This window comes from Coloeus monedula (genome assembly GCF_965178545.1).
Source record: "Coloeus monedula genome assembly, chromosome: 12".
NCBI classification, from domain to species: Eukaryota; Metazoa; Chordata; class Aves; order Passeriformes; family Corvidae; genus Coloeus; species Coloeus monedula.
The window spans coordinates 20,762,706-20,788,082 of record NC_138792.1 but is presented as its reverse complement, the minus strand read 5'-3'; the positions used below and the strand labels follow the sequence as shown (position 1 = coordinate 20,788,082).

General features: G+C 48.4%; 1 protein-coding gene across 1 annotated transcript in view; it reads right to left on the bottom strand.

Annotated features, from left to right (window-relative positions):
• Nucleotides 1-4,331: 4,331 nt before the first annotated feature.
• The window catches only part of GPC3 (glypican 3), a gene marked incomplete at both ends in the record, with an annotated part of 154,368 nt that continues 133,322 nt past the window's right edge, over nt 4,332-25,377 (bottom strand). The window contains one exon of the mRNA XM_082289651.1: nt 4,332-4,507. Coding sequence (XP_082145777.1) covers nt 4,332-4,507 — 176 coding nt within the window. The remainder of the gene's footprint in view (nt 4,508-25,377) is intronic.

Below are 25,377 nucleotides of genomic sequence, written 5' to 3'. Positions count from 1 at the left end.
AACCTGCTCGTCTCTCTGCTCCCTTGGTGCCTCTTGCCCACCACCACTGCCTCCCATCCATCTCAACATGGACCAGCAGCTGCCAACAAAGCAGAGCAGGAGGAAGTATAAGACAGTCACCTCCTCCCTCCCAGCACAGCAGTCCCCAGCATGCCACCCCACCAGGATCCTGAGCTGTGCACCAACCGAGCACCCTCCAAGGCTGGGGAGCAGCTGGAAACTGCCCTTTTGGTTGGTGGCATCTCCCTTGCTGTGCCCATAGCTCAGCATGCACTGGTTTTGACTCAAAAGCAAATCAAAATACCTGATAGCACAGGATTACATGTGTCCCCCTTCTGCAGACCCACAGGAACATCCCCATGTCCAGCTGCCAGGTTTGCAGGCATGGCTGGTGCTCTCTGCATCCTCCATGCAAGGGGCATTTGGTTTCATTTGGAAGCCCCAGTGAATCCAGTCCTGGAACCCTGTTAGGCCCATGCTCCAGAAAGCTTGAGGGCAAAGCTCATGGAGATGAATGAAGAATTCTGAAAAGCTCCCTGAAAAACAAAACCGAGACACTCTAGGTTTTACTTCCCCAAACAGCATGAGCCATAAGCACCAGCTGTTTCTAGCAGCTGTTCAGTGAGTTAGATTTTACCATTCCAGCACTAAACTATCAGTCAATTGATTAATGAACTGGAACTTCCCATCCAACAATAATATTTTGGCTTTAAATTATAATTTGATGTGTGGTTAGTGCAGAAACACATTACACATGCTAAGCACATGTTTGCATCTCATCATCACCCTCAGACACAGGGAAAGGTGTCAGCTTCATCACCTTTTTGAGGTGGCTTGCAAACCCCTCCAGGGAGTGCAGTGCCTTTACATGAGGGGTGATGCTGCTCATTCCTGCCCACATGTGGGATGTGCATGGGGCCAGCAGGCTCCTGCCATCCCACTGCTGCCAGTGGAGCTTAAAGGAGCTGCAGAACTGGCCAGGAAGCATTAAGGTTAACTGGCAGGAGTGAGGGCTCAACCACCTGAGATGGGAAACATTCCCAAGGTTGCCAGGCCTTTATTTGGTGCCAACACAAGGTGCCAAGCTCACGAGGCACCACTGGGACACGGTGCTGGCAGCTGCACCAAGGAGTCCACGACTCTGCACAGGGAGACTCAGGGACTGGAATCAGCGACAGCTCAGAACTGGCCCTGGGTTTTATCACAGAGCTAAAAATTATCTGAAAAGGAGTTTTTCCACTGTTTGTTTTTTTTTTCCCAGAAGCACCTTCATACCATAAACTCCTCTATTCAGCTAAAACCCCAGGTATTTACTCTGGTGACACACTTTGCTGGCCAGAAGTGGCCACCACTGGTGCTGAAGTCACATCACTGTTATCATAGTACTGTGTGCACAGCTGAGCTGCAGCCCTGGCACCTGCCAGCAGCCTAAGTCCCCCTCCTCCTTGAACTCATATAAACATATTATAATATATATTATATGTATACTCATTAATAATATATAATAATATCAATAATGATAAAACTTGAAATAATCTCAACTGTGTATTAGCAGTTAAACCTGCATGCCCTGGGACAAGGTTTGGAGTTCCAGGTACACACGCAGAGGGGAGGTGACAGCGCCCACCTCCTGATGGAGGGGCCCTGTCCCATGGCAAGGCAGTAGACAGAGTTGGTGAAGAGAAACAAACAGGGAAAAATTATTCCTTATTTCTCATGACCTGGAAATGAAACACTGCCCAAAACTGAACACCGTCTTTATTCCACCTCAGTGGCCAGGGCATTCCTTGCAAAGCCCCCTGTTAAAACATGTGCACCAACCCAATGCAGGGGAAAATTCAATAGCTGCTTTTTCAAGTTATAATCCATTATTTGATAAACTTGGCAGGTAGTGGGCTCAAAGCCTGTTTTTTTGTGATCTCTGATCATAACAAAGTCTCCAGCAAGCATAGCTTTGCTAAACAGCAAAGGGAAACCAGGCTCAGTGTGCCTCAGAGGGGTCTTCTGCTGAGACACATCGGCATCACACTGTGGTGATGCAAATGGGAGAACCCATCAGGCTTTGTGAGACACAGCAAGGCACAGCCCACACCAGCTCCTCAGAGAGAAAACACACTGGACTTGTACCGAAAAACTGCAGCCACCCTCCCATCCTGCTGCTTATCTAAGGAAGCAGCAGCACACAGAATATTTCTCACATAATATTAGAGGAGATGATGTCCCTGCACTGGTACCAGGGATACCTGGTGAGACAGAGGCAGCACATCATCTCTGAAAAAACCCAGCAGCCCATTTCCACTCCCAGTGCTCCTGGGGGATGAAAGGAACATGATCAGAAGGGAAGAAGCGATGGAAATTCAAGTGGCACTAATAAAATATTCCCTTTGGTGGAGCAGAGGCTCATGGGCTCAGCCAGCTGCAGCATGCAGAGATGGGACGATGCGAAGAGCTGGGCCAGAACAAGAGCAGAGCAGCAGGAAGGTGAAGAAATGCCTCTGGCAGCACCACCATTGGCTCTCTGTTGCATCACTCCATGCACCAGGACACCTTTGACCCACGGGTCAAAGCGCAGTCCCAAGAGACAGAGAGGACAGCAGTTTGGTTTGTGAACATGTAAAATATAAAATACAAAAACATGTAAAATACAAAAACACATCACACTGCATGGATGCAAAAAATCAGCCCTTACAGGAATACTGCATGTCACCAGCTCTGCCCAAACACCCCCAGCACTCAACCTGGTGCGGATAGGACATGAGGATTCTGAAACCCCGGTCTCCAACAATTAACCATCAGGTCAGGCCATGGGTTAGCCCAGATCTGTTCCTTTGCATCAGGAGCAGTGAACTGTGAGTTAACGTCTCCCTGCTGAGGAGCGGGGCAACAATCATCTCTCCTTCTGCCACAAACCCAAAGCACTTCACACCATTCCAAGGCTTCAAATCAGAGTCAGACAGATCAGCCCCACCATTGAAACTGGGTAAAGTTTCCATTCTCCAAACCATCTGGCTACATGGTTTGGAACTATCTATTTTCTCCTAAACATAAAGCTGCCGTAAAAGAGGCCTAATGCACACAAATATTTGAAGCATGCACATGCGAGTGAGGGGGTGTATGCAGACGTACATGCACACGCTGCAGCTTAGGATACTGTGGATATAATCACTCTAGTAAACGCAGATCTGAAACAGAAATATGCAATATCTTGGCCAGAAACCAAACCAAACCCAGCCTATCCATTTAGTCAGACCAAGCCAAGTCTTTCCCTGGTGGCCCTGAGATGGGCAGAGTTGGTGTTCCCAGGCTGCCCACTCCAGTACAACACAGGCTATTGTCTCACACACATGGGAGGCTATTTCCAGGGCACCACTTATAGAGCAACCAATCTTTATTTTAGAATACCTTACGTAAAGGAACATGCAAAGAAACACATGAGTAAGAGTCTCATCTGCCTGAGGCTCCTGTAAATTCTTTTCTTTTCCCCTTTTGTAGCACAACACGTTGGACAGCCATTATTCACCCTGCAAAGCACAGCATGTACATCCCTGCTGTCTGTGCTTTGGCTGGAGCTGTGTTTGCAGGTTTCCCGTGGGAAAGGAGGTGCTTCACTTCTGAAGAATGAAACCAGGCTGTTGCATGTGCCACAAGGATGCTGGTGGGGATCAGCCACCTGCACTGAAGAGCTTCAGGACCTGGCTGGGAGGTGAGCAGCAAAATCACCTGCAACTTGTCATGATGCAAGTGGGCTTTGTGCCCAGGGGAGCACATCTCCACCACAATCCCAGTGCATGACAACTTCTCATCCACAGCATTTTTCCTCCTGCTGTGTGTCTGATCTTCTCCATCCTCTGTCTTCACATGATCTGTTATGTCCTGACCAAATTCCCAGGGGTGGGACTCGAATTTGGAGTAAGTACAAAAACCACTTGAACTACAGAAAAAATCTGTATTAAGTCAACTAGGATCAGGGGTATGATATTTGCTCAGAGTATTTCATAAGCCATAGGTGTTCCATACCCCATGTATGTTTGAACAACTTGAAATACAGTCTTCACCTTAACTGCGTCTCCAAAAACTGTGAGGAACACAATTTAATATGAATCTGCTTATATTAAACAGGATTATCTTTAAAAAGCCCTGTTAGATATTTACTAGTTTGCCATGAACCAGCACTTTTTTAGTTTGGGGTTTTTTTCTGTGAAGAGTCTTGAAAAACTGACTGAAGTAATTTGTCCTGTTTTTGGAAATGTGCATATTTCAGAATAGGTTCCAAATATCTTCCTCACTAAAAAAATGCATGGAGAAACACGGAGTGATGCCACCAGCACTGCTCATGGCTGGTGGCCCAACAGCAACAGGAGGACCAGAGCGATGGCAGCAGCAGGACTGGGGTGGGTGGCCGCACTCCCAGGATCACTGCTGGGGACTGCAGCACTGTCTTTGTTTTGCTGATTCAGAAGCTGCTTATTTGCAGAGATGTCATCCATATCCAGGTCGTACACCAGCTCTGAAAGCAGAAGGAGAGAGGTGGTCAGTGGTGTGCGTCAACACTCTGACATACAGCACATCCAGCCTCCCCAAAAGCTGGGGTCCTGGGGGCAGCCCATGCCACAGCTGAGGGCAGCTGGGTCTGGGTGCAGTCAAAGGCATCATAGGGCTTGATGGGCCAGAAGATCTTACCAAACATCTTGTCAGTCCTGCACTCACCCATCTCAGTACCCTACACCAAACCTTATGCTTGGAGAGACCAAAAAATCACAACTGTGCTCCAGTTAGAAAACAAAAGATATAAGGCATGTGCCTTACTGGAGGGCTACTCCCAAAGAAAGCCAGTGGAGCTTTGGAGGGGGTGTTTCACAATGCAAATTGTGTCTGCTCCCCTGGCACAACAAGGATGTGTGCAGGAGTGAGGAAATCCTGGTGAGCACTATCACTTCCTCAAACCCAGTCAGCAGAAGGCCTTGCTCACCAAAACCTCCTGGCTATCGGACCTGAGGAGCTCTGCATTCCTGCAATCTTATGTAAGAGTGCGCAAAATATGCTCCTTACAGCACTGAGAACACATCCCATCCCTGGTCCACCTCATCAAAGGAAGGAATGTGAATGGATCATGCACCCTGGGCATGCTGGTGCTGCAACATGGAGACTTTGAGATGAAGCACATGTGGGTTTCAATCCAAGAAAACATCCAGTATAAAAGTTTTGATTCCTCCTGGCAAAGGAGCATGACATTAGCAGAGGGAAAAGCTTGTGGCAACCCATCACTGGCTGCAAGGGACCTGCTGAGCAGTTAACTCACAGTCACCCTTGTCTTGCTGGGACAATATAGAAGAATAAAGAAGTCCAAATAGACAATGTGGAAAGACAAAACACCAGCAATTCTCCGGCCAAGAACAAAGAGGAAAAGGTGTTTTAAGATGCCATTAGCCAGATCTACCTCAGGCATTTGAACCTGTCCATCAGCTGGACTGAGTGGGTACACCCATGTTTGTCTCAAGGCAGTGGGGCCCTTGCTCCCCTGCTTGTGCTGCTGCTGGATCCTTCTGGGATCCAGGTTTCACACCCAAATGGGAATCAGTTAAGCCTGTTTGTCTCATACTCAGAGCCTGCCCTTTGGAGTTGGAGAAGACTGGTGGTTTCCATCAGAAGAGACCCTGGTTCAAGCCTTTTACAAGCCGCTTGGATCACTAGCATGTTGAAAAGGTTTGGATCATCCCACCCCACCCCTGAAAAAGAATGCAAGAGACCGAATAAACACTCTATATAAAAAATGCCACATAATTCCAATGAACACCACTGCCAAGGCAAACAGGCAGTATTTCTTAATAAAAAAATACCCAAACATTGCAAAACAAAAGCAGAATGATGTTAGCATGACAAGTGAGTCAGCCCAGGCCATCAAATGGGGTCAGAAATGGCTCAAAGGGAGCAGTTATCCATGCACAGAGAGGGCCAGGTGCAAGCAGAACCCGCCTGGTAAACTGAATTCTTGAGTAGATTACCACAAATATTGCAATTCCTCTTTTCCACAACTTTCCTGCTTTTCTTCTAAAGAGTACAGATATGCTGCTGTCCTCTGGTGCTGCACACCCATGGGAAGAGCAGGGGAAGAAAGGTGCCACCTTGAAAGGGATGTGCTGGGAGGCTTTCCAAGCACAGAAAGAACAAGTCCCTCTGGCATGAGGCATGCTCAGGCTTCAGGGCAGTTTGGGAGCAGCCTGGCTGCACCACCTTATTTTCCCAAGCTCATTTCTGGAAAATAAGTGAAGGGATTTGCAGTTAGTAAAATCACAGCAGATTATTTTGCAGTTGGTTATTTTACACAAGACTCCTCATCTGGCACAATGTTGGATCACAACCTGCCCTGGTATGTTTTGGAAGGTATTTCCACACATTCCAATGGTTCCTGAAACCTAAAAGATGCTCACAGACCTAAAAGGGTCACAGTACTATCAGGCACCCACACGCTCCCAGACCAGTGATCATGAGAGCTTTTGGGGCAGAATATTCTCTTACTGGACATCCTAGCAAAACTAAAAAAGTCCCCAGGAACTGAGTAAATACTCTTGCCTTCCCTTTAGAAAAGAAATTTGAAACAAGAGTATTTCAGCAAGGTCCTTAACAGCACAAAGGGTTTTGATGGCCCCATTTACAGTCTCATTCTGGGATGTAATTTATGAGATGCAAGTTCCTGCAGGGTCTCAATGCAGCAGCTGAATCCTGTTGGAAATGTTCAGCCAGGGTGTACCAAAATGAGCATTTCAAACATATTCTTTGTGTGGGAAATTCTCAGATTCTGGGATTTCACCTCAGCTTGAGTAAGGGTAATTTTTTAAATCACGGCATATCACCCAAATGGGGATGGTGATTCTCTCACTATTCCCTTCTGGCCAAATTAAAGAGAAGGCAACAGAAACCCTCTTGTCATCAGAGATTAGAGTGCTATTTTCCTCGCCTTGTTTAACTGCTTCAGAAGTTCAGTGCTTGGGTGTGCCGTTTGTTTTCACTGTTCCTTCCATTGTTTCCTACTCCTTATTTGTGCCCAACTGTATTTTTAGGCTTGATGGATTTAGCCAAACATCTTTTATTTTGTATTAATAATGGATCTGTAACCCTCGCAAATCCTTTTCACTTAACTTCTAATGACCTTTGCTACATCAGAAGAAAGGAAAATAAAAAGTATGAGCCTCTAACAGACCTCAGGCAGCCGATCCAGGCAATAAATCATTAAAAATATACATCACAGAATAACAGAATTGGTAAGGTTGGAAGGGATCATTCCGAGTCATCTGGTCCAAACTTCCTGCTCAAGCAGGGTTATCCCAGAACACATGGCACAGGATTGAGTCCAGACATTTCTTGAATATCTCCAGTGAGGGAGACTCCACACCCTTTCTGGGCAACCTGCTCCAGTGCTCAGTCACTGCACAGTAAAGAAGTTCTTCCTCATATTCAGGTGGAGCTTCCTGTCCATCAGTTTTTGCCCATTGCCTCTGGTCTTACTGCTTATATTATTGATAATAAACATATTTCAAATCCAGGAATCCAAATGAACAAATGTTTCTAACCAGGTAGTTCTTGAGAGGGCTCCATTATGATTTCCAGCTTTTGTTAGGATCCCTGGTGTTGGGGTTTTAGTTTAGTCTTAGGTTTTTTTTCTGTTAAAGGAATTTTCTCCCATATGCATGTTGCTAGGGGACAAATAGCTGTACTTAAGAAAGACAAAAAAAGGGAGTGGGGCGGGCCTGGCTACTCCTTTTGTCTACACCTGGGTGTGGGGTCAGTTCGCTCTGAGCGTCCGGAGAGAGAAGCTGCAGAGAAAGGAGCTGCTGTTTCTTTTTGGCCGTTCTTCTCTTCCTGCTGGAAACAACGCCGGGACCCCAAAAGCTGCTTTTCCTGCCCTGCTGGAGGCCGAGCTGTGGCTGCCCTGCCCCACTGCTGCTGCTTCGAGTTTTCGCTACGCTGTAGCCCTGCTCACCCTGCCTGCCTGGGCATCTGTGGGGGTTCTCCCATCTGGATACATCTCGCCTGCCACCCGGGATTTGCGTTCGTCCCTGCCGCTCTAGCCTGCTGCTTTAGCCTGCTGTTCCCGCCTGCCGTTTCCAGCCTGCTGTTCCTGAGAGTCCGGGATCGGCTGCCCAGGAGTTTGTGAAGCCTTTGTTCCATCCCTTCCCGGGATCCCAGGCCGCCAGTGCCGCGTGCTCCCCGAGCTCGCTCCGGAGCGCCCCCTGCAGCCGCGGGGGAACCATCGCACCTGCCCTGCTCACCGGGAGCCGCCAGCGCCCCTGCCGGCTGCGAGCGGAACTGCACCCGAGGGGAAATAGCCTGACAGCCGAGAAGGCTGGGACTGGGTTTGTGTGTGCTGTTACTGCCATAGTTGTTGTTGTTTTGTTTGACTGGTTATATACATATACATATACATATACATATACATATACATATACATATACATATACATATACATATACATATACATATACATATACATAGTAAAGAACTGTTATTCCTATTTGCCACATCTTTGCCTAAAGGCCCTTGATTTCAAAATATAATAACTTGGAGGGAAAAGGGGTTATATCTGCCACTTCAAGGGGGGCTTCTGCCTTCCTTAGCAGACACCTGTCTTTCAAAACCAAAAGAGATCTTGGCGCCCAATGTGGGGCCTGAGGGCATTAAGAGAGAGAGAGGTGAAAAAAAGGAATAACAGTTCTTGGATAACTTTATTTTGTGTACCAGATATAGGAACCTTGTTAGGCTGCACTATGTGGTCTAGTTTACCCTGGTTCGGGTGGCATGTGGCCGTAGCTATATTCTTCCCCTTTGCAGCTCCTTACTTGAATATGGGTCCTCTGACTAAGGCTACCATTGCTGTTATCCAGCTTGCGTTATGGGTCGAGAAGGTGAGGAATTCATGGGTTTTTAGCTTCCTCCGGAATGTGGGCACATGGATAAATGGCTATCACACACTGAGCACATGTTTTTGGGGTTATGTTAACAATGGTACCTTTTGTGAGGAAATGACACCAGGGGAAGTTTTCCCCCAACCCCTCAACCAGTTCTTCGGGCCCACCCCATCAATTTTCGAAGGGTTTAAATTCCCTCTGAATATTAACCATCTGCTGCTGATAGGCCTACTCTATTTAGCACTCAAGGATAAGTTGAGATTGGCTTGGATATCTACCCGGACACCAGCCCCAGAGACTAGAGATCCTGCCCCAGAACCTGACATGGCCCCAGAGAGTAGAGTTCCTACCCCAGAGCCTGATCCTGCCCCAGAACCTGACATGGCCCCAGACACAAGAGATCCTACCCCAGAGCCCTATCCTGCCCCAGAACCTGGCATGGCCCCAGACACTAGAGATCCTACCCCAGAGACTGATACCGCCCAACAGTCCACCTCAGAAATGGACTACCCAAACTGGGTGGGGGTACTGGCAAAAGGGATGCAAGAGATGTGCCAAGAGATGGGTCAGGTGCGCCAGGAGATGTGCCAGGAGATGGGCCAGGTGCTCAAGGAGATGTGCCAGGAGATGGGCCAGGTGTGCCTGGAGATATGCCAATTGCTAAGGGAATACACCTCCTCAGCTAGTGAAAAACCCTCTCCCTGCCCCAAAGAGGGTGAGTCCGATGGTGCAGCAGTAGAACCCACGGATGTTACAACCGTCCAGGCTTCAGCTGAACCACAAGGACAACCACAGCCAGCAGCAGTCGCCCCTGTGCAGAGGAGGAAGTGTAAGACCAAATCAGTACGACCAGTTAATGATGATGGGCAACCAGGGCCCTCACAACCAGCAGGAGAGCCAGAGCCAGAAATCATCACTGAGTCCCTGTCGCATGACAGTCTCCGTGCTATGCGAAACGACATTGTGCGAAGGGGGCGTGAGCCTTATACCACCTGGCTGCTTCGGGTTTGGGACCTTATGGGCACAAGTGTGCAACTGGATAGTGGTGAGGCAAGGTATCTGGGATCATTGACCCAGGACCCAGGTGTGGACCAGGTATTTGTGAGGGAGCCAGGGCCCCTTTCTCTCTGGGAGCGGCTCTTAATGAGTGTGAGAGAAAGGTTCATTCACAAAGAAAGAATGCAGGAGTATCATCATAGAATGCAGTGGAAGACACTCGAGCAAGGGATCCAACAGCTAAGAGAGGTGGCAATATTAGAGGTACTCTTTGGGAGGGATGGACAGCATGATAATGACCCCGATAAGGTCAGGTGCACAGGACAGATGATGTGGAACCTGGCAAGGCTAGGGCCTCAGCAATACACCACCTTCATTGCAACGATTGATGCTGACAATACCCGAGAAACCGTGGGCTCTGTTGCCAGCAAGCTCAGGCATTATGACAGCATGATCAATGGCCCGCTGAAAGCTCATGTCTCTGCTGTGGTCCAGGACCTCAAAGAGGAGATGAAGGAGATGAGGAAGGAAATGGGGGAGGAGATGAGGGAGGAGATGAGGGAGGAGATGAGGAGGGTCAGTGTGGCACCAGTGCGAGTCACAGGCCCCCAAGTCAGAGCCCGTCGTCCCCCTGCTAGAGAGAGAGGGTACACCCCACGAGCTGAGCTGTGGTTTTTCCTGTGTGAACATGGGGAAGACATGAGAAGGTGGGATGGGAAACCCACCTCTGTCCTGGCAGCGTGGGTGCGTGAACTCAAGGAGGGAGGCACTAACCGAGGGGGTTCCGCTAAGGTGAAGGTAGCCTCAGCCTCCCGTGACCGAGCTGCCAGATATTACAGAAGGGAGGATGATATGTCGGATCCCCTTGAAGGTACCTCGAGCATGTACACCCAGGGAAAGAATGATAACCAGGGCTAGAGGGGCCCTGCCTCTAGCCAGGAAGAGGCACGGGAGAACTGAGTTTTCTGGACGGTGTGGATCCAATGGCCTGGCACATCAGAGCCACAAAAATATGATGCATTGGTTGATACTGGGGCACAGTGTACTTCAATGCCATTGGGACATGTGGGGGCAGAACCTGTATCCATCGCTGGGGTGACCGGGGGATCACAGCAGTTGACCCTTTTGGAAGCTGAGGTGAGCCTGACTGGGAAGGAGTGGCAAAAGCATCCAATTGTGACTGGCCCAGAGGCCCCGTGTTTTCTGGGCATAGACTTCCTCCGGAATGGCTATTACAAAGACCCAAAAGGACTCAGGTGGGCATTTGGGATTGCTGCTGTGGAGGCAGAGGGCATTAGGCAATTGAACACCCTGTCTGGACTATCTGAGAATCCTTCTGCAGTTGGGCTCCTGAAAGTGGAAGAGCAACGAGTGCCAATTGCCACCTCGACAGTGCACCGCCGGCAGTATCGGACAAATCGAGATGCTGTGATCCCCATCCACAAGATGATCCGCGAGCTGGAGAGCCAAGGGGTGGTCAGCAAGACCCACTCACCCTTCAACAGCCCCATCTGGCCTGTGCGCAAGTCTGATGGGGAATGGAGACTGACTGTGGACTATCGTGCCCTGAATGAAGTGACTCCACTGCTGAGCGCTGCCGTGCCGGACATGTTGGAGCTCCAGTACGAGCTGGAGCCCAAAGCAGCGAAGTGGTACGCCACTATTGACATTGCCAATGCCTTCTTCTCCATTCCTCTGGCAGCAGAGTGCAGGCCTCAGTTTGCCTTCACATGGAGGGGCATGCAGTACACCTGGAACCGACTGCCCCAGGGGTGGAAGCACAGTCCCACCATCTGTCATGGACTGATCCAGACTGCACTAGAAAAGGGTGAGGCTCCAGAACATCTGCAGTACATTGATGACATCATTGTGTGGGGGAACGCCGCGACCGAAGTGTTTGAGAAAGGAGAGAGAATAATTCAAATTCTCCTGCGAGCTGGTTTTGCCATCAAGAAGAGCAAGGTCAAGGGACCTGCCGAGAGATCCAGTTCCTGGGAGTAAAGTGGCAAGATGGACGGCGTCAGATTCCCACTGAGGTCATCAATAAGATCACAGCAATGTCTCCACCGACCAACAAGAAGGAAACACAAGCTTTCCTAGGCGCTATAGGTTTCTGGAGGATGCACATTCCCGAGTACAGCCAGATCGTGAGTCCTCTCTACCTGGTTACCCGCAAGAAGAATGATTTCCACTGGGGCCCTGAACAGCAGCAAGCCTTCGCCCAGATCAAGCAGGAAATCGCTCACGCTGCAGCCCTTGGCCCAGTCAGAACAGGACCAGAGGTGAAGAACGTGCTCTACTCTGCAGCCGGGAACAATGGTCTGTCCTGGAGCCTCTGGCTGAAGGTGCCTGGTGAGACTCGGGGCCGACCACTGGGATTCTGGAGCTGAAGCTACAGAGGGTCTGAAGCCAACTACACTCCCACAGAGAAGGAAATCCTGGCAGCTTATGAAGGAGTCCAGGCTGCCTCAGAAGTAATTGGCACAGAGGCACAACTCCTCCTGGCACCCCGACTACCGGTGCTGGGGTGGATGTTCAAAGGAAAGGTTCCCTCCACGCATCACGCCACCGACGCTACTTGGAGCAAATGGATTGCCCTCATCACGCAGCGCGCCCGAATTGGAAACCCAAGTCGCCCTGGGATCTTGGAAATAATTACGAACTGGCCGGAAGGTGAGACTTTTGGGTTATCTTCTGAAGAAGAAGAGGAGCAGGTGACACGTGCTGAAGAAGCCCCACCATATAACGAGCTACCAGAGAGTGAAAGACAATACGCCCTCTTCACTGATGGTTCCTGCCGAATTGTAGGTGCTAGCCGGAAATGGAAAGCCGCTGTATGGAGCCCCAAACGACAAGTTGCACAGGCTACTGAAGGAGAAGGTGGATCGAGCCAATTTGCTGAGCTCAAAGCTGTCCAATTAGCTCTGGACATAGCTGAAAGAGAGAAGTGGCCAAAGCTCTACCTCTACACTGATTCATGGATGGTAGCCAATGCTCTGTGGGGTTGGCTGGAAAGGTGGAATAAGGCAAACTGGCAGCGCAGAGGAAAACCAATCTGGGCTGCTGAAGAGAGTGGAAAGACATTGCCACTCGGGTAGAGAAGCTATCCGTGAAGGTCCGTCATGTAGATGCTCACATCCCCAAGAGCCGGGCTAATGAAGAACATCGTAACAACAAACAGGTAGATCAGGCTGCGAAAATAGAGGTGTCCCAGATAGACTTAGATTGGCAACATAAAGGAGAGCTGTTCCTAGCTCGATGGGCCCATGATGCCTCAGGTCATCAGGGCAGAGATGCTACCTGTAAGTGGGCACGAGACCGAGGGGTGGATCTAACCATGGACAGTATCTCCCAGGTTATCCATGATTGTGAGACATGTGCTGCGATCAAGCAGGCCAAGCGGGTGAAGCCCCTGTGGTATGGTGGGCAATGGTCCAAATACAAGTATGGGGAGGCCTGGCAGATTGATTACATCACACTGCCTCAAACCCGCCAAGGCAAGCGCTATGTGCTCACAATGGTAGAAGCCACCACTGGATGGCTGGAGACCTATCCTGTGCCTCATGCTACTGCCCGGAACACCATCCTGGGCCTGGAAAAGCAAGTCCTTTGGAGGCATGGCACCCCTGAGAGAATTGAGTCTGACAATGGGACTCATTTCAAGAACAGCCTTATAAACACCTGGGCTAGAGAACATGGCATTGAGTGGGTGTACCACATCCCTTACCATGCACCAGCAGCTGGGAAGGTTGAGCGGCGTAATGGATTGCTTAAAACCACCTTGAAGGCACTGGGTGGGGGGACTTTCAAAAACTGGGAGATGCATTTAGCAAGAGCCACCTGGTTAGTTAACACCTGAGGTTCCACCAGCCGAGCAGGCCCTGCCCAATCCGAACCCCTACAAACAACAGACGGAGATAAGGTTCCAGTGGTGCACATGAGAGGTATGCTTGGAAAAACTGTTTGGGTAAAGTCTGCCTTGAGCAAAGACAAACCCATCCGTGGGGTTGTTTTTGCTCAGGGACCAGGTTGCACCTGGTGGGTGATGCAAAAGGATGGAGAGACCCGATGCTTACCTCAAGGGGACCTTGTTTTAGGGTGAACTACCCATGGCTCTGTACTTGTATCACTATCAGCATGTATATTTGTATATAATTTGGGTAATGCATAGATTTATATGGTTAAGAAAAAAAGTTAAGTTTCATGTAACATGTTAGTATGGGAAAAAATTCGGGGTGGATAATGTTGGGGTTTTAGTTTAGTCTTAGGTTTTTTTTCTGTTAAAGGAATTTTCTCCCATATGCATGTTGCTAGGGGACAAATAGCTGTACTTAAGAAAGACAAAAAAAGGGAGTGGGGCGGGCCTGGCTACTCCTTTTGTCTACACCTGGGTGTGGGGTCAGTTCGCTCTGAGCGTCCGGAGAGAGAAGCTGCAGAGAAAGGAGCTGCTGTTTCTTTTTGGCCGTTCTTCTCTTCCTGCTGGAAACAACGCCGGGACCCCAAAAGCTGCTTTTCCTGCCCTGCTGGAGGCCGAGCTGTGGCTGCCCTGCCCCACTGCTGCTGCTTCGAGTTTTCGCTACGCTGTAGCCCTGCTCACCCTGCCTGCCTGGGCATCTGTGGGGGTTCTCCCATCTGGATACATCTCGCCTGCCACCCGGGATTTGCGTTCCTCCCTGCCGCTCCAGCCTGCCGCTCTAGCCTGCCGCTCCAGCCTGCCGTTTCCAGCCTGCTGTTCCTGAGAGTCCGGGATCGGCTGCCCAGGAGTTTGTGAAGCCTTTGTTCCATCCCTTCCCGGGATTCCAGGGCACCAGTGCCGCGTGTTTCCCGAGCTCGCTCCGGAGCGCCCCCTGCAGCCGCGGGGGAACCATCGCACCTGCCCTGCTCACCGGGAGCCGCCAGCGCCCCTGCCGGCTGCGAGCGGAACTGCACCCGAGGGGAAATAGCCTGACAGCCGAGAAGGCTGGGACTGGGTTTGTGTGTGCTGTTACTGCCATAGTTGTTGTTGTTTTGTTTGACTGGTTATATACATATACATATATATATAGAGAGAGAGAGAGTAAAGAACTGTTATTCCTATTTGCCACATCTTTGCCTAAAGGCCCTTGATTTCAAAATATAATAACTTGGAGGGAAAAGGGGTTATATCTGCCACTTCAAGGGGGACTTCTGCCTTCCTTAGCAGACACCTGTCTTTCAAAACCGAGACACCTGGTTAGTCCAGGTCACCTCCACATCCCTGCACCTCCTGCTCCCACAGCCACCAAAAGCAAAAGAGCCTCAGCATCAGGGATGGAGCTGCAGGATGGCTGGTGGGGTAACAGAAACTAACCTTCAACATACTCCATTTCGGACACTTCCACCTAAAACTTTGCCTTTACACTGCAAAATAACGTGAGAGAAGCTACTCCTCTGCCTCCCCTCTACCCAGCCACTTTCTGCATTAAACATCTCCACCACCCCAGCTCTGATCACCCAATTCATTGGCATCAGTTTCTCAGTACAAAGTGGCCCTTTGGCATGCAAAGACTTTTGGGGGAGGGCAGGAAACTAGGAAAATCTGTTTCTGTTTATAATCAGTCAGAGTCCAGGGGGTATTACCAACAATCTGCACTAATTACAAATTCAATCTTCACTCATTTTGGCCCCTCTTGTCCTCTGGGCTGCAGAGTAGATAATCCCTTTAAAATAATAGTCAATCATTAGCACTGCTTTTTTCTCCCCCCCTCATGCAAGCTGAGCGTGCCGTACAGTTTCCTGGAATCCTCACACAGCTGGTGAAAGGTCTCCAGACGCATACAAGCTGGTCCCTCTGGAAGCATCTTTTGTAACCAAAGCCCCTCTAACACAAAGCTGCTGCGCTCTGCTCCCAGGACAGCAACAGCTTCAATGACCTCGCAGTGTGGATGACAAAACTCAACGCCAGCTCTACAACACGTGCCTTCTGAATCCACAAAATAAAGCAGTGGCATTTTCCCATGGATTAGGACTGGAATTGGGCATACTGACTCTGCACAATCTTATTGGACAGGAATCATTAGAAAGCTCTTCTTGCTGAACCCCACCAGCTTTGGAGACAGCTACAAAATACAGATGAACTGGGAGAAAGTTGGGTTTGAGTTGGGATAAAAAGTCCCATGGCAACTGGCACAGCAGAAACTGGGAGGATGAGTTCTGGCACACAGGCTTTCCTCTGCCAAATCCACCACTGCCTAGAAAAACACCCCTTTTCACCCCAAAAAGGACAACATGGCCTTAAGCAAAGAACTGCTAGCAAATGTCACTCTGGCAAATGACCTCCAAGAGCCCTGCTGCTGCAGGCTGGCTCAGCTGCTGCCCAGAGCCCAGAGCCAGGGAATGTCATCTCCCAGCCAGACACCTGGGCTGCCTGCCTGCCTCAGCAGATGGTTCCAGTGATGGACCCAATATAGTAACAGAGACATAATGGATGGCCAGGCATGAAAACTACCTCCCCCTGTCACTTGATAGCTCTGCCAGTGCCTCGTGCAGCGGTGACGGGTGCGAGGGAATCCTGTCAAAGGCAAAATCATCAAGCCTAACGCAGCGTGTTCAGCCAACAGGGCTGCTGTGGTGATAGCCTTGGTTTGCAGATGATGGAAACCCTGTGGTGTGAAGGGAACAGATCATGACTGTGTGTTTCCAGTGAGTGCAAAACACATCAAGTAGAAATGTCAGAGACAGGTAGGGCAGGTTGGCAAGCTTCTGCATCTGCCAACATGTGCCTACATCTTTCCTTCAGGACTGTTTTTTCCTAGGAAAGCACATGTTACCATTGCCACTGAAAATGACAAACTCCAGAGTGTGTTGCTTTAATTTTTTTAAGCAGCGAGCATCTTCAGTGTGGGGAAGAAGTTGCCAATAGATGCAGTAGACTGGCTGTCTCCAAAATAGGACAGGATTTCTTAAAGGGAGAGAGGTTTGAGTCAAGCCCAAAGTGTTGACTCATTGCCAGGTGAAGTGTAAGAGCCTGTTATTCCACAGACCAGTCTGCCTGACCTTAGCTCCCAAATCTCTCCTTCTCTACAGTACCAACTATTTCACTCTCACAGGTGTTTGCACCTGAAATCTCGAAGAACAGTCCAATTTCATCCCAAACTTTTCCTGCTGGAACACCAAAAGCTCTGCTCACCTCAGCCTGCAGTATTTGGTTTTCTCATGCAAACAGCCCAAATTACAAACACACCTCTGCCTCCCCAAAGACAACACTTGAAACCATCCATTGGGTTACATGGCACAAACAGCCACAACTGCATGGATACAGCCAAGATTCCCAACATTCTGCTTCTCCAAAACACCTTAAACTTTTCCAAACACCTAGCCAAGCATGGTTTCATCTCATCAGGGAGGTTTTGCCCTCTGGCTTATTACCATTAAAATCCTGGAGCACCAACAGGTTTGCCAGTTGTCTTCTTACACAACGAGTTGCAACAGCCCAGCCGTAGGTGCGGCTGCGCCAGTGCATAATTAAAGCACCGAGCCAGGGCTGGCCATGGGGCTTGTGTTGGCACAGATCACTGAGATGGATGTGCAGCATGTGCATGGTCTTGTGCCTCTGCTTTTCCACCTCCTCCACATCAATTTAGGAGGTGCGGCTCTTGGCAATATGGATTTGGAAAAAAAAAGAAGGAAAAGTCCAGCTCAACACCACCCTGCTGCCATCGGCAACATGGCCAAGAGAGCATGGTGTGGCTCAGCAGCAAGTGGTAAAACCAACTTCCTGGGCAGAAACCCAAAGGAATCAGGTTTGGGATTGCTGATTTGCAAACCAAGACTTTTCCCCCGCTTGCCTGTTTGCCACCTCTCGGCTGCTGGTGTGCTACCGATGGCCTGTGGCCTGCAGCATGTGTTCACCAGTGACCTAGAGACCACAGGTACCACCACAAACCTGGGACCAGCTGGGAAGGAAGTTCCCCTAGGATCGATGCTCTTTGGAAGGCAGCAGTAAATTGATTTGGAGGGATCAAGATGTGAGGAAGGTCCATCTCAGTCCCATGCCAGGGGTGTCACCAGGTGCTGTTCCGGGTACACGAGGCAACAAACTCTGCGAGGCAGCCACTATGCACACCCTGGACCCCCAGCCTCCAGTACTACCACAAAGGTCTCTCCACACATGTCCTCAAGATTTTGATGGAGTGAAGGGATAAAATGCCCTCAAAACCCAACACAGTGTACAGGCAGAGGGACTGCATCATGACCCCAATTCCAGCAATTGCTCCTTCCCCCCACCTTTGTCAGAGGCTGGTGGCAAGGAAGGGCCATCATTTATGGCCTGGGCCTATGTTTGAAAACGTACTTGTTACATTCTTCTTTGCTCCTTGGTTTGTTCTAGATCTACCCTGAAGAGAATCTGGTGCCTGCAATTGCATTACTCATTTTCCCCTTGGCAGAGCGTGAAAGAGTTTCTGAACTGCACTCACGGAGCGGAGCCACAAAAATGTGTTTAGCAGAACACACTCACGTAATCTATTAAAAATTAACAAATCTCATTAGCATTATTAATTGGAAGTGCCAGAGTCTTTGTACTTTGCTGATGAAGAAGCATTATCCTTGTCTGATATCCAGCCGTACAGCACAGAAGAAGAGCTGCTACCTAAAGGAACTTAGGAGAAAAGCACTGAAAAATAGGGAGCTAAACATGTACAGCCAAAAACATTTACAAAGGCAGGAGTCAAGAAACAAAAAGAGGAATAGCTGGAAACAGAAGAGTGTGAATAGAAATGAAATTATTTAAGTGGCAGCAATATAGGACTGGGTCAAGCAATGGTCCTGCAGATCCCCCAGTACCTCAGCCCACCCAGATGTGGAGTCATCTTCTTCCCATTTGGAGACCTTCAAGATATAAATCACAAAGAGATCCCTTCTGATCACTCTGCTGTCACCTGAGACATCTCTGTATGGTCTTCATTTTGGGAAGTAAGGTTCCCAATGACAGCAGAGCAAAATTAAATGCTTCATATTCCCTCTAATGACTGAAAACAACATACTCCCATCTAACTGAAATTTTCTTCTTCATCTTTTCTTCCCCAAAAGCTCTTGGATATGACCAGGAGAGAAAGCGCTTTCTTGCTACATGCTGGCCTTCAACTCTCTAAGCTCAGGACATTCAGAGACAGCAAGACCTGACAAAATGCAGTCCTAGGGGGGATGCAATGGTTGCTGCCTTCCAGATGTTAGGCACTAAAAGCAGCCCTCAAGGCAGAAGGATATTTCTCAATGCTTGATTGGAAAACTCATGGTGGTATTATGGCACCCAGGAACATCTGACACCTTCCTTTGTGACTCACTGTGTGTGGAAACCAGACCTGAAAGTGCCCACGGAGACCAGGGGTTTGTGCCACTCCTGCTTCAAGTAGGCAACCTGGAATCCTGGAATGTGCCTCTTCAATCAGAAGAGACAAGGACTTTGTGCAATGTCTACACTCAGTGAAAAATCCCTGGACATCCATCAATGCCTTATGCTTTTAAGGAAAAAAGAATCCAAGGCAGCTGCTGTTTTGCCCCTTGAGCACACATGTAAAAAAAGTGCCTGAGCAGCACTCCAGCCCAAGGATCAAACTGCCAGAGACTCCACCAGGCTACAACTCATGATGCCAAGGTAAAGATCTCAAGTAAGATTTCAGGTAAAAACCAAAGAATTTGGGTTTGCATGGACATAGCTGCCCAGCCCACAGTAGAGCTGGCAGGTAGGCTCAGGCATGGTTGTACTCCATGCTCCTCTGCTCAGCCTGCCTCTGCTCCTGAGAAACTTCCTGAGGTTTTGTGCTCAGACACTGCCCAGGATCACCGGCATGGACAGACAGCAAGGTCCCCCTGTCCATGCCAGGGGAATGTTTGCATAGAGCAGGAGCTGAGGTGAGAGAGCTGCCAAGGGAAGGGAGCCAAGTGGCGACAGCATCGCCTGGCTTTTTTCATTGTGTTAACCTGCATAAATAAATAAAATAAAAAAATAAATAATCCTGGACCTGCATTAAAACAACATTAAAGTGACTTCAGCATATAAATAAATGGGGTAATGCAGAAGGCCCTGGGAAACACCACCATACCCAACCTTTCTGCTTTACATAGAAGAAGGTTTGGGTTCATAGGCTGGAACATTTTAACTGCTTCAGGACATGTTCCCTGCACTGGAAGCACCCCCAGGAACAGCCTCTCTAGTCTGAAACCAGGACCTGGCTTTGCATTGCATGGCTGCAGAGAAAGACCCAAATTAAACCCAGCTGCTTATTGGGTGCCTGTAACATCTGACACAAACCCTGACTGATTTCTGCTCCCAGCCGCCCTCCCAGGCCGAGAGCAAACCCTGACCCCAAAGCACCGGTGGAATGATGGTGCTAAAAGCTGGATCTGAATGGTGGTGGCAGTTCTAATGGGAATCCCAGTATCATCCCTGCTGAGCACCAGGACACTGTGGCTGCAGTGCTTGGGCTGTGCTGGACCTGTGTCATCACACTTACTCTTTCCTGGGGGCCAAGGATCTCCCTGTCATGCTTGGGACCATGGTGGAGCTCAAGGAGACCACCTCGACTGCTCTTGCTCCAGAAGGAGTAAGCAAGGGATGGAGGGGATTGGCCCTGGGCTTCTGCCTGGCATCTCCCCGAGTCAGCTTGTACAGCCACAAGAAGATCCCAGGGAGGAGGACACAATGCTCATGTGGGAGCATCCAGATTGTTCTGGGGACACCTCCATTGACCCAGCAAGCAGTGAAACAAGGAGGTGACAACTCAATAGAGCTCCAAGGTCCAAGTCCATAAATGCCTCCTTCTCCATCCTATCTGAAGCAATCATGGCTCTCTCTCAGGAATGTCACAATCACAATGGAAAATCAAAATAAAAAGGCTATGTAATCCACTTTGTAAATCCCTTCAAAATCACAAAATCCTCTCTAAAATGGATTACAGAGATTAGAGATAAGAGTTTCCTGGAAAGCAAGAATTGCATTTCAGCCTCCCCCATTTCTTCACTGCCTCAGAAAAAAAGTGTTTGTGCCCCTCACCCCACCTCACTCCTCCTCAACCATCACTGCAACCTTGGGGAGCAAAAGCAGCTCCCTCCAGCCCCTAAAAACAGCAGAGCTGTTTTTACCTGATTTTGCCCTAAGCACTATTTTGGGGCACAATCTCCTGCATATACCTGAGCCTGTGGACAACGTGCATCAGTGGTAGGAAACCTGCCCGCAACAGCAAGAGGAGGGGATGACTGCCAGGCAGTTTTGGTCCATCCCCACTCCAAACTGAGTCCATGTGATTGTGCAATGTGCTGCCATGGTTTTATGAGCTGCTGGACTTGCACCCAATCCTGTGGGTGCCCAGCAGAAAAACATCCTCTTAAATTAGGGTGGTCTTCTAAAAATCACCAATGTGCCGGTGGTGACAGTGTTGCCAAGAAGAGAAAGGTCACTCATGTGGGGATGATATAAAATTATTTAGCAGCCATGCAATTATTATTCTGATATATTAAAATCTTTTTTTTTTACTATTTTTACTCAAGTATCCACAGTCAATGGTGGCAGGACAGGTGGGAATTTTTATTTCATGAGAGTTTTTGTCCTTTCCTTCTTACTTGGAACAACAATAACAAAAAAAGGATTGCAATATTAGCATTCCTGGCAGAGCACACATTCAAGTTCCTGACCTGTTATTGCTCAAGGACTTCTGCAGCTGCAGATGCTTGTTTGGAGCTACAGTTAGGTCACTTTGAATGGTGCTCATAGAATAAGGATCAAAACACTCAGAGCTTGATCAAAAGGACATTTTATGAACATTGCAGCCTGAGTTAAGTGCTGATCTGAATTCTTACGTTTGCCCTTATATTACCTCAGCTTGGTTATAATAAAATTAACACCCTTTTAAATAATACACTCAATTTTTATTTGTTTCATGGTTTTGTGCTTTATGGCTTTGAAAACATATTCTCAAAACCTTTCCATCACTCTGGGAATGTTTAGTTGTGTTGGGATCTGCAAATCAACATCTTTGTCCAGAGGAATAATAAGGGTTGCACCTTTGTATCATTGTTCCACCTGCTCTAACCTGGATTTATCCACCAAAGGTTGGGGGTTTTTTCTGTCCACAAAAGAGGGTAACCAGTCACACTCTCTCTTTTCCCAGGAAGAATTACCACCTCTAAAGAAACAACTAAAAACTGAACTACAAGCACCAGCAGCATCAATAGTCCTTTGTAAAGAGACAACAGAAAAAACAAAGGAGGGAAAAATCCAGTCTCTCCTCTGCATTTCACTTGCACATTAGAGGCAAAATGAACTTACCAGTCTAGGACAGGAGACATCTTATTGGTGCAATACAGCTGCTTAACTGTTCTTTAGAGATATTCATCTCAAAAGCCAGAACAGAAAGAGCATTTTCCCCCCTTTTATTTATTTATCTTTTTTTTGTGCCAACTCACCTTAGCTGAAAAGCACATTGAGATTGTAATTATGGGAAGGCCTCATCTAGTAGATTTGTAAACTCAGCTATCGGCTTGAATTACTGGAATTAGCAAGGCTAATTTAATGTCACTGTTCGAAATAGCTCAGATTTGGAATTTCTTAATGGTCTTAGGAAAAGGAGTCTTTATGCATACTGCAATCTAGGCTTCATTCTTAGACTAAATTCCTTCTCATAGATTTTGTGAATGCCCTGTTTTGTAGCCAATACAAACTCTGTCCAGTAAAATAATGTAAGGACTCAGAATGAAAAGAGATTAGCTGTTCCCTGCTTCTGTTATTTTAAAGCAGAAATAACTTTGGCTTCTACTGATTCATAGACAAAGCTTGAAATGCAAAGCATGCTCAACTCCAGATTCAGCATGAAAAGGACCTTAAAATATTCCCGAGTGCAAGTAATGGACTTATTAGAGGGATGAAAAGAGGCACTTTTCACAGAATTCCAAGGTCTTTAGTCTTGTCATATCAATAATCTTGCTTAAGAATTTCATTCTGTTTACATTTCTTTCCCTTCCAAATATCCTGACTGACTCCTATGAAATACAACATTTATGCTTTTAAAGTGTTAATTTATTTCTGTTAATGTTTGGTGATGTAAAACGTCTGTGGATCACCCAGAGCGTGAGTGATGGTGTCATGAGGGGGTGGGACAGGGAGCAATTCTGTGCAGTTATACACCTGAAAATTGATAAATGAGAAGGGAATTTTAAAGACTTGGTTAAAAGCATCTTCTTTAAATAATGGCAGTTGATTGTGCTGGAACTCGACATACCTGCAATCTGTTGCATTCTCCTTTATGTTCATGTTTAACACCCACAAAAACAATGCTGACAGTAAGAAAAAAAAAAAAGCTTTATAGATGTCAGGAAGGAAATTTGCCTAGCTCTCCTAATCTGCCAAAATATATCAATTTTTAACCCAGTTTGCCTAGACTTAGCAAGATGGTTTGCTCTAAAACCAGCACTAAGCAACTAGTGACAAATTTCCCTCTTTCTTTGAAGAAATTGCTGAAAAACAAAGGGAAATCAGGAACAAATCACAAAAGTCTGTGTGGGCATAGCAGGAAAGGAGACAGAGATGCCCCCTTTTTAAGGAGTGAGGGGAGTTTTTTCTTCATTTGGCGCCATGTCCTCCCCAGGACAATTTGGACTGACTGGGGACTGTTGTAGCATGGAGGGGACACAAGATATTTTGGGCTACATCTGCCCATGGCCCTCCATGAAACAACACCAGCAGAGACCAAAAGACCCCCCAGATATTGTGACAGGATGACTTGGCCATGCTTGGCATGTGGTACTGGCCAGTGATGATTTTCATAGACCAAACCGTATTTCATGCTGCCCAAGAGACCCAAGGGTCTCAAAGCACACCACAGGCATTAATTACACCCTCCACTTTGCAGAAATTAATTAAGCACTAAAGCCTCCTGGCCCCTGAGAGCCAAGCACAAGCCTCCATTCACTAATGGTTAAAACTGAGCCGAGGTTGTGCCAAGGTTTCTGAAACACTGCAGGAGAGCTGAGAAAAGCACCTCTGAGTCCCCCAAGCCACCCTGAAGCAGCAGAATCCTCCCCCCAGGTTATTTATAATTCCTCTGGACATGTCCCAGCAAGTCCCCCTGAGAAGGCAGCCATTTGAGGTTTGGCTCTGAATCACTCTTTATAGCAAGGCATGGAAAGCTGACACACCAGGGAGCTGGAAGGGCAAGGGGCAGTCCCACCCCACAGCCATCCTTCAGGGCATCCGCTCAGTCCCGATTTCTAAGGACTCCTCAACAGTCTCTGACATTAGCAGTCATTTTTCCTGATAACGAACTGGACACCCCTGATGAGACATCCATGTGCCAAGAAGTAATAGGAGCTCCTCACATCATCCTTGTTGCTTTCTTGTGGGCCATTGGCTGCTGTGTCACCTGTTCCTGGGTGAGACATCCTCCAGCCCTACCCTCCCAGCTTCTCCAGCTGCAAGAGGCATCCCCAGCAGACCCATGGGAAGCAGACCAATGGGCAGGCACCCCAACATGCACTGGTGCTCCAAGATGCTCCAGAAACCACGCCCACTGCAGCATTTGCAGAGCTGGTATCCTCCACTGGAATAAATCCACACATCTGACACAGCCTTTGTCACTCTCCTGCAATGCTCCAGTAAATAAACAAAATCCTCTCTGCCTCCTGACTCCCCTGTTTTGCTCCATTCATGTTTGCGGGATGCCTCCCTGTCTTTCCGTCTGCCTGGATGCTTTCATGTCCTCTCAGAAGCTGGACGAGCCATTTGCCCAGGGCACTCACAATGGATTCAGATGAGCAGCCTGCCAAACCACAAACATCTGCTGTCATTGTTTCTTTTGCAACAAATGCTTGGATGAAATGGGTGACAAGTGCATTAAAAAAATATGGTACCTGTGCTGCAGAGAGCTGGAAGGCAAAGGGGGATTGCCAGACCCTGCAGCTAACAAAAAGTGGTGGCTGTGCTGGAGCTGTGGCCTGGGAAACCCATTAAGACCACATGGGGTGTCAAATTGTAACACGAGTGGTGGGCTTGCAGGGCAAGCAGGAGCTGGGCAGGAAGTGAATTCAAAGAGACCAGAAACAACACGAGTTTCTCAGCGCATGCCTGCCTTTGCCCTCCCAAAAACAGGGAGGAGAAAGTGAACAGGCACACATGAGCTGCAGGTCAAGCAGAGGCAGAGACAGCATCCCCCTGTGCAGCCCATCCTGCTGTGGGGGAGATGCCCAGTGAGGGGTCCCTTAGAGCAAGGCTTGCTCTCGGGGCTGTATCTGTTAGCTCTGCTTTAGGGTTAGCGCCATCCTGCAGCCATCCAGTCCCCCAGTGTAGGTCTCAATGGGACGGAGGAGATTTAGGAGCTTCCAGGCAATCCCATATAGTGGTCCCAGTTACTCCACATCCTACATAACAGGAGCTGGTTAAGTATTTTTACAGACAGGTTTCTGCTCCTTAATGTGTGCAACTGGTCAGGGTTAATCTTAGTTATTAGCAACTGAAATCAGGCTCTAGCCT